At 33.4% G+C, this 9,721-nt stretch overlaps 1 protein-coding gene across 1 annotated transcript; it reads left to right on the plus strand.

Annotated features, from left to right (window-relative positions):
• The first annotated feature begins 1,093 nt into the window (after window positions 1-1,093).
• Window positions 1,094-3,318, plus strand: LOC116011153 (serine/threonine-protein kinase RIPK-like). Its single transcript, XM_031250676.1, has 5 exons — window positions 1,094-1,636; window positions 1,835-1,970; window positions 2,053-2,189; window positions 2,296-2,419; window positions 2,601-3,318. Exons 1-5 carry the CDS (start codon window positions 1,247-1,249, stop codon window positions 3,209-3,211), a joined length of 1,398 nt encoding a protein of 465 aa, XP_031106536.1. The 5' UTR covers window positions 1,094-1,246; the 3' UTR covers window positions 3,212-3,318.
• The last annotated feature ends 6,403 nt before the right edge of the window (window positions 3,319-9,721 follow it).

A 9,721-nucleotide genomic window follows, 5' to 3' on the forward strand; every position in this document is an offset into this window, starting at 1 on the left:
AGCAGTTCAACTGGTCACATAGGTGAAGTTTAAAAAGGAAAGATCATGAATCGAATTTTACCCGCGACAGTATGCATCCATCCAACAAAATAATCTCAAATATCCAAACCCCAGAAAATACATGTTTTAATCACTTCAATTAAATATTTAAAATACCCCAGAAAATACATGTTTTAATTACTTCAATTAAAATTTTAAAATTATAATGCATAGCTTATAGCTATTATTACCTTGACAACAAAATTCCCTTTTTCTTAATTACCTTTTTACCATTCTCCATTTTCAAAATCTCATTCATGGTAGTGGCCTGAAACGCGACACATCATTACACATAAGGATGATTAATTATAGATGGTAGGGACATTATTAAAGAAAAAAAAAACATCATAAAAAGTGGAATCCAGGCAAAGTACACTAAAAATGTGTTTGGCAATAGTTTTTATATATTATTCACCCATCTTTTTGGTCGAGCGAGCTGCCACGAACAAGTGTCGAGTAACAAGATCCCCGAAACTTTTAAATTGTTTAAGGTAAAAAGATGGATAGCATATTCTAGTACTTAATTATTACTGAATTTAATTTTTGTTAATATTTTTATGGTTAAATTTGTTATAGATCAATATTTTTAATGTGATTTATCTCATTTATTTGATTCTTGCCTATACCCTATAATCATTATAAATCAAGTCCATCAATACCTTTTAGGTAAAATCAGTTACACATTTATGATTTTTCTAGCTAGTATGATTTATCTTATTTATTTGATCCTTATTAAAATCCTCTCTCTCTCGATCAGACTTGTTACATATAGAATTTTTTGGGTATAATTTATCTCTTTTATTTGATTATTGTAAGCATTTTTTCAAAATTCTGAGTATGAGCCAGGTGAAGAAGCTTCAACTAAGTTGTTGTAATATAATAGTATATACTTTATATGCATATAGTTTTCTACACGTGCTCCATTTCAAAGTCAAGTCAAGAAGCGTGTAGAAAGACTTTATACTTAGTACACAACTACACATACACGTATTCATACGTATATTCATATACATGTATGCATTCTCTCTGCGTGTGTATATATTGCAGAATCATATTGCTTGAAAATCAACATCCTTGTTCACTTGCAAAATTTCCTTGTTGGTCCCATTTCTGACAAGGAACCTCAGCATTTTTTTATCAGTTTTTGTTTATTTACATTCAACTATTCAAGTTTATCAATCAATCAAGAACCAAAAAGAAAAAAAAAATGACTCTCAAGCTTGTTATGAATCATATAATCCCCAGATGCTTCAAGCCCAGGAATCATCCCGCCATCGAATCAAGAACTCAAGATTCTCAACAGCCTTCCGGCCGCCACAGGCTGGCGGTTTCCGATCTGAGCGATCCCGGCTCGCCATTATCAGCCAATGATTTGTCCTCCAATTCTGTTATAGGTTCAAACCTGCATATCTTCACACTGGCGGAGCTGAAAGTCATCACCGGCGACTTCTCGGCGGCGAATTTTCTCGGCGAAGGCGGGTTCGGCCCTGTCCACAAAGGGTTCGTTGTTGACAAGAGCCGGCCCGGGTTAGAAGCTCAGACCGTCGCTGTTAAGCGGCTGGATTTGGAAGGCACTCAGGGTCACCGAGAATGGCTGGTAAGAAACATCATTATAACAAAGTCAATAGTACTAAAAAAAATTTGATTTAGGTGTACTCACTATTAGAAAATGTGCACTGATAAACCAATCTAATTTATCTGTAGCTTATGGCTAATTTAAACTTGTAACCCACTATGGAATTGTCTTGTTTTCTGTTTGGAGTGTTTTCTTGATTGTTCTAATTTTTTGGTTCAGGTTGAAGTCATAATCCTTGCTCAACTGAAACACCCACATCTGGTGAAGTTGATTGGATATTGTTGGGAAGATGAAGATAGGCTGTTGGTTTACGAGTACATGACAAGAGGCAGTCTAGAAAACCATTTATTCGGAAGTGAGAAACAACAACACTTTAACTGGTTCTGATCTGTAATGTCTAAAAATGCTTTACCTTACTGATTCTCTGATATCTGCAGGGTGTTCTGCTTGCCTGCCATGGCTAACAAGGATCAAGATTGCTGTCGGTGCCGCGAAGGGGTTGGCTTTTCTCCACGGGGAAGAACAGCCGGTGATATATCGGGATTTCAAGGCTTCAAACATCTTGCTGGACTCGGTACGAGGAATTCCAGAGCATTTGTAAATTGTAACAATGTTTTTTTAATTTTTACTATGATGTTGTGTGGGATTCATTGTAACCGGTGACGATTTATAATTTTCAGGATTACACTGCCAAGCTTTCCGACTTTGGGCTAGCCAAGGATGGTCCGGAAGGGGATAACACGCATGTCACAACTCGTATCATGGGCACCCATGGCTATGCTGCACCAGAGTATCTCATGACTGGTAAGAGATGTCTATTGACTTTCTTGATTGTGTCAATCAGCTATGACAATCTATGCTGATTTAAATATTAGAGTCACAAGACCAGTTTTATCCTATGCGCACCCTCATATAATAGATACTAATTTTTGGTTCTCACTCAAAATATATGAGACTAACACTTTCTAATGTCACTGAATTTTAGGTCATTTGACACCTATGAGCGATGTGTACAGCTACGGAGTAGTTCTACTGGAATTAATAACCGGGAAGCGAGCTGTGGACAAAAAGAGGCCAAGTAGAGAGCAGAACCTGGTGGAATGGGCCAAGCCATACCTGAAAGATCCGCATAAACTTGACAGGATACTAGACCCGAGGCTCGAGGGTCAATACTCAACCGAGGGGGCCAAGAGGGTGGCTGCATTGGCATACCAATGCCTGAGCCACCACGCAAAATGCAGGCCCACAATGAGCAATGTGGTCAAGAGGCTAGAGCCCGTGTTGGACTTAAAGGACATTCCAATTGGGACATTTGTTTACGTTGCACCCTCGGAGACTAGCCAAAAGGAACCAAACAACAGCGATGAAGCTAAAAAGGAAGAAACAATGGAGAAATTATTATCACCATGTGAAGATGAAAAGAAAGCAGAGAAACAAGAGAACAACAAGCAAAGACGCATACACGGTGGCAGACACAACCACAGAACAAAGTTAGCCGCTGTTTATTCCGACACAGCTCTATACAGAACTTTAAGGAATGAGCTAAAACCTACGAAATACAGTGAACCAAAAAGAATAGAACTAAACAAATGTTAATTAAATGTTAGATTAAGGTTCATTACTTTGTTTGTTAATCATGTTAATCCTTATACTACTGTGCAATAGAGTAATGATTGGAGTGGAGATATTTTGATTATTTTCTATTCAAGGTGGTAGGTGAGATATATTTTATATATATATATATATATACATACAATTCAGACTTGCAACTTGCAAATATGCCCCATTTTTCAAAGTCTTTTAAAAGCCTAGCTAGTGCAAAAGTAACAAACTCCCAAACAACATTCTTCCCAAGGCGTGTGTACATTAGACGTCATTGTCTAATGTCCACAACTCCACAAGGTTTCCAGAAACTAAGATAAGAAGATAATGGGTGATCAAGAAGAGCATTGACTATTATGGGTTCTTTGTTTCTTGATGGAAAATTAATTAATTAAAACTATTGACCAGTTATTTTAATTTACAAAAAAGTTTACAAGCTTTACATAAATGTACACTTTGAGTACACTTTGAGTGGAGCTCACATCCTGACCCCAGTTAGATGATTTATGAAAATCCTGACCGGTAAGGCCGTAACTACTATTTGATGTGTGCTCAGGATAAAGTTTGTTTTGTGGCTCTAATATGCATATGACCATAAAGCCTAAATCACTCCAAACAACTCAAACCAAGAAGGTTAATAAATATATTTCATGTCGGGGTGACAGCACCTGACACTAATTGCACCTGACACTAATTCTCAAATCTTAAAGGATATTTGAATCACCGTAATTTAAAAACTTCAAAATATCTGTAAAACTGGAGTTGGAGATTTTGCATTTTGCAAGCTAATGAATGATTAAGAAGAGCATTGACTATTATGGGTTTTATTTATTTATTTTTTGGTTCTTGCAGGAAAAATTAATTAAAACTATTGACCAGAAACTATGCTTTCCAAGAATTTATGTTTAAATTAAATATTAAAAGTTCGTTGTACGAATAGTATTGTGTACTGGACACTATAGTATACAATAGTGCAAGTTGCCAAATAACAGACAAATTCCTGTACGGTATACACTGCAAGCACACGCAATGAAGAATTATATATATAATACTCATAATAAGAATAATCAAACGCCAATGACCGACAAAAGTTGGAATTGTTGAATTAGGAGATTTCTTTATTTTTATAAGTTTGAATTTTGAAACTTAAATTTAAGAGTGAGGCTCTCGTCTAAAGAAAGATAAGATAATTTACAAAATATGTCTTAATTGAATAATTAACATTTAAATATTTATATATTAATATTCACAACGAGATAAAATTAATATCTTTTAGTCTTTGGTAAGATTTTTCGATTTGGATCTTGCACATTGTGATTGGATTTCTTTATTTGTTGTTTACATGCATTGGAAAAATATATATATACATGCATTGAAAAAAAAAATATATTAAGATTGTTTGTATCTCAACAAGTCTTTTAGTTTAAAAAATGAACCATATTATGTGATAAGTTCAAGCAAAATTAGAACAACTTAACAATTTAATTCCCGCACCATAAATAACGAACAAAATTGTCAATGCTGATTAGTTGATGTTCTAACAACCTTCTACCTTCAATGAGGACTCTATGGATAAGTGAAATAGACAAATCATAAGTTCTAGAATCTATATATAATATGGTTGGAGTATGCACGTACGTTTTGGAGAAGATCAGTGCCCTCCAATTTTCCTGTTCAATAGCCTGTGTTTACATTCATCCACAACGTCCGAAAACGACATAAATGTTTCTTGTGTAGGCTCAATTTTTGGGACTTGACTATCCCAGATTCTGATTAGGGGGTGAACCTAAACAAACGTGACAATTTATATCATGGACCAGGTCGATATAACATTATGAACACTGGATCGAAATAACGAGGTACAAAATTTCATAACACAAAACACAAAAATTTATTACACAAGACACATAAGCATGTTACGGAGTATATATTTACTTATGCAATAATACAAGACACATAAATTCATAACATAAAACACGATTACTAATCTATTTCACGTACAAAATTCATATCTTATAGTACAAAATTTTATAACATAAGACACAAAAACTTACAAAATTAGACACATACATATGCACAAAGGTCCACATGACAAATTATACCATGGACTAGGGTCTACCTTACATTGTAGACCCTGATTCAAAAATAACATTCAGATTCTGTATATATGTAGTTGAAACATAATCTGCAGTTGAAAGTTTCTGTATCTGTAGCTGTCATATTATGTGTCAGCAATTATTAAGTTATTTGTTAAAATGTACAGAAACGATTAACAGTAGATATAGAATATATTAATTAAAGATACAAAATTTTTGTACAAGATTCACAATGTAATATGAACTCTGACTCATGGTCCCACACTATATTGTGTTGTGAACCCTGGCCCAAGGATTGAACAAACGGTTGTGTTGATTAATGGCAAATTATTGTGTGGACCATAATAAAATGTACGTTTTTAATGTACTAAATGTACATTATTTTTGTACTGATAAAAATAATGTACATTCAATACACAAATAATGTATATTTCCTAAATACAATGTACATTATTTTTATATTGAATATACATTATTTGATAGTGTGGTCCACACAGCTGTGTGGACCATAATGATTGTTGATTAATATAATGGGCTATTTCCACATAGGCTTTCTCTTTATTTTTGGGCATTCTTATGTTGGGCCATCCTCTTATTTGTTTGACTTTAACAAATGAGACAACTAGAAAATTTTTAAAATCAATTTAAGCTAAAGAGAAAATCTGATCTTAACAATCCAAGAAAGCCCAAGCCTCCTTACCCACACTTCCTCTACAACTAATTCAGCCCAATAATATTTGGGCCCAGTTATACTCCTCAGTCCCCACGTCCATGTTTTTTTTTTTTTTTTTTGAAAACACGTCCATGTTAGTTTCTAACAAGTTAACTTGTCTCGAAAGAAGTAACCGAGTGGATAAAATATAATTCTTGTGTCAACAAGTTATATATTTAATTCTTGTTAAGACCATCTCAATCAAACCCCGAGCTAGGGTCAAGGGTAGTGGCATGGTTGTGGGTTTCAACAACAACTAAAAATTTAAAATCTAAACTGATAATTGGACAGCACTGCTTATAGGCAGGTTACTGACTTATGCAGCTAAATTACAAAGTTTAATAAATCGAAATAATAAATTTGTAAATAATGTGGTCCTAAGTTGTTAAAATAGTTGACAATAAATCATTCTAGAAGTTTGACGTAAAAACTGTATATATGTATATGAATAGTTGAATACCGTCTTTGTTATGATAATTTCTTTTTTTTTTTTTTTAAATTTAAAGTAATTGAAAGATGCATTCAATCTCAATTAGAAGTATATAAATGATATCTTTTTGATCCCTATAAAGACAAAACTGTGTTTTCTTTCAACTAAAAGTCTAAACTGTTAATAATATTGCATATGTATATATATTATATACTCAACACTTGGGCATCTAGTATTCTCACTACTATACTACTAAGCCAGATTCACTTCAAGTTGAACTCGCAAAATTTCATTCAAATTATAAAAGCCTAGCTCAAACTTTTTAACATCACATATATATATATAAAAATCAATCATTCAACTTTATAATTTTATTATAAATTCGCTTACTAATGTTTCAAGTGATTAGCCTAAGTTTCTTTAATTGTTATGATATTTCAAGATCTCTTGTGATTAGCAGACGACAAAAATTTCTATCTTCTACCCTGAATTGATTAAAGTTTCAGACCGGTTAACGGTTGGATTAAGACCGGTAATTACAGTGGAGGAATCTGGGGATTGTTTTAATTGATTGAATCGAAAGATTCATAATATAATATAATAATACCAATACATCTAATCATAAGAGAAAATGGACAAACAGAAAAGGTCCAACCTTAATATTAATCAATCTTTTCACATGAAAGGGGGACAAAACAAAGCTTGACAATTGATATGATAATATTTCATTCATCCTATGACCCTGGCTCCCACCCATAAAAACACTTTTTTTATGATCTATGGCTCTTAATTTTGTTAAATTATATCTTGAACCTAATAAATTAAATTTATAAAGAGGTAAATTAAATTTGAACTTTATGAATCCGTCCTTAAACCTATGAGAAAGTAAATTGAGTTTGTCTAACTTCAATTCAAGTTTCATAAGAAACTATATCCTTATGCGTATAAGGAGTCTAACCTCAACCCCAGACTAAATTGGTAGAACACATCTTCAGATTGTTTGCGGTGGAAGGTAAATCAAGCCTAAGCCTCATGAACTCGTCCTCAAATCCATGAAGAGGCCAGTAAATTGAATCTGTGTAGCTTCGAGCCTCACACTAAACTGTACCCTTTTTCTTGTTTCATACTGAAAAAAAGTTTCAAGTGCAATTGCTCATCTAATATAGTATTGACGGGCACCCATGCATAATAATTTTTGTCCTAAACAGTTCATCAAAACCGTGTTTCTGCACGAATCAAAAGTTAAAGATGAGAGCAATAAAGTTTAGCCCAGTGGGAAATCTTCCCATGTTCTTGTCTGATTTGGAGGAGAGAAACATGTATGTATCCTAGTTTTATAAGAGGACAATAAATGTAAAGAAATCATCATAATCATGCATGTCGACATCATGAATCTTGGACGCCATATGTGTGGACGCGTTATCCAAAAGAGATGGGTGGTTAGTGTATTGTTGATATGATACTGATCAATCCTTAGTCCACGGCAATAATCAAATTACTAAAAGTTAAAGCTGGTAGTGAAAAGACAATTTTATTTCTTTATACTCACATAATAATCAATGTCACGTTTTGATAGCAAGATGTTAGACTCATTCCTCTAAGTCTCCACCCAACAGACTCATTTAATTATAGTCAGTATGAAAGGTGTCAAGGCCACAACAATATAACTGCTAAGCAGTGGAAGTTACATTAATAAGTGGTAAGTGGGATTAAGGAAGCACCATTATTGGCCAATTTTAAGGTTGTCACACATTTCTGATGGGTACAGTTATGGTAATAAATTAAACCATCTTGCAAAAGTTAGGTTACAGTATAAGTTAGTTTGTAATCATACTGTCACTCCATTTAAATATATTTATCCATTTTTGTGGATAGAAAGAAGAAGAAAATATTTATGTTGATTAAGTGGAGTTAGCTCCATCCCATCATATGTATATTTGATGCAATTATATGATGATTAGGTTATGTATTAGTTGAGAGTGTGGGGGGAGGGATGTTGGCAAAAGCTATCTTACAATGCTAATTTTTGTCCCTATGTTTTTTTTATAGACAATAATGGTAACATTAGCAGACATATAATACTATTAATTAATTGGTGCTTAAAATAATTGTGTCCGTGAGAGTCTATGTTAATTGTGTTCCAAGAATTTGGAACAAATCAGAACTTGGGAAATTATGAGTTTTATTGTGTCCAAATCTTTATTAAACCAAGAAGGATCTAGGGGTTTAGTATAATTGTGGCAATTGTATCATAGTTGGTCGAGAAATTGGATTGGTAATTAATTATTAGGTTTTAAGTTCGAGTTTTTGTGAAAGTTGTCCATTGATTTTTTTTGGCTTGAACAATCGAGTCAGTTAGCTATGAGACAATCTACGCTAGTTTATCTATTTGTGTTCCTCTGACTTTATTGGTTTGAATCGATCAGCTATAGAAGGGTCCTGTGAGCTTAGCTTTAGTCCAACAAAATTAGGATCACCTAAGTTTTTTTTTTCTTTTTTAAGAATATTATATTTAGTATGGATTGGAGCTTCGAGTTGTTACCTTTGTGTTTCGTTCTCGGCGGGGTGGGCAAAAGTGGGTTCAAAGAGGAGGAAGACTTGAGGGTCAATACATGACTTAAAACTTCTTTCTTTTTTAATGAACATTAAACTTTTTTCTTTATAAAATTTCTAATTTTTCACTTATATATTAATGAAATTTTCTCAATATTCAAATAAATATATAATTTTTTTATTTTTTCGAATAAGAAAGGAGGCCACGGCCCCACGGATCATCCCAAGTGAAACTATTACTTCTCACAAGAATCTTCCTTAACTAAGAAATCTTCATGAAATTTTCTATTAGGAGCAATTTAAAAACGGTGGCAACGTCAAGTAGCTTATATATAGCTCAATGCATGACACCTCTATGGCTCTCTCGAATAGAAGTCAGTAATATTAAAAAAAAAAACAAAACAAAAGGAGAGCAATAAAAAGTTGCAAAATGTAATAGCCATTTAAACAAATAAATTCATATATAACTCTATTTTACTCTCATTTAAACATGTCCAACTTGACCTTTACTAAATCCTCCTTTGTTTCAACTTTGCCTTCTGTTTTTGGTCATTTTCCAAAGAAAAAAAAACTAAAAAAAAAACTTTGAAGAGATTCGCAGAGAATGATCAAAATGCATATTTTTTCCAGTCCACCATTATCGTCTTCCTCCGAGTCCCCAAACTCCCAAAGTGGGTCTTCCTCTAACTCATCCACTACAAAATGAAACTGTA

Source organism: Ipomoea triloba, chromosome 2, assembly GCF_003576645.1.
Source record: "Ipomoea triloba cultivar NCNSP0323 chromosome 2, ASM357664v1".
In the NCBI taxonomy this organism is placed as follows: Eukaryota; Viridiplantae; Streptophyta; class Magnoliopsida; order Solanales; family Convolvulaceae; genus Ipomoea; species Ipomoea triloba.

Coding starts and splice junctions, on each gene's coding strand:
- LOC116011153 (XM_031250676.1), top strand. CDS start 1,247: ATGACTCTCAAGCTTGTTATGAATCATATAATCCCCAGATGCTTCAAG. Junction 1,971..2,052: donor AGAAAACCATTTATTCGGAA/GTGAGAAACAAC, acceptor TGATATCTGCAG/GGTGTTCTGCTTGCCTGCCA. Junction 2,190..2,295: donor CAAACATCTTGCTGGACTCG/GTACGAGGAATT, acceptor TATAATTTTCAG/GATTACACTGCCAAGCTTTC.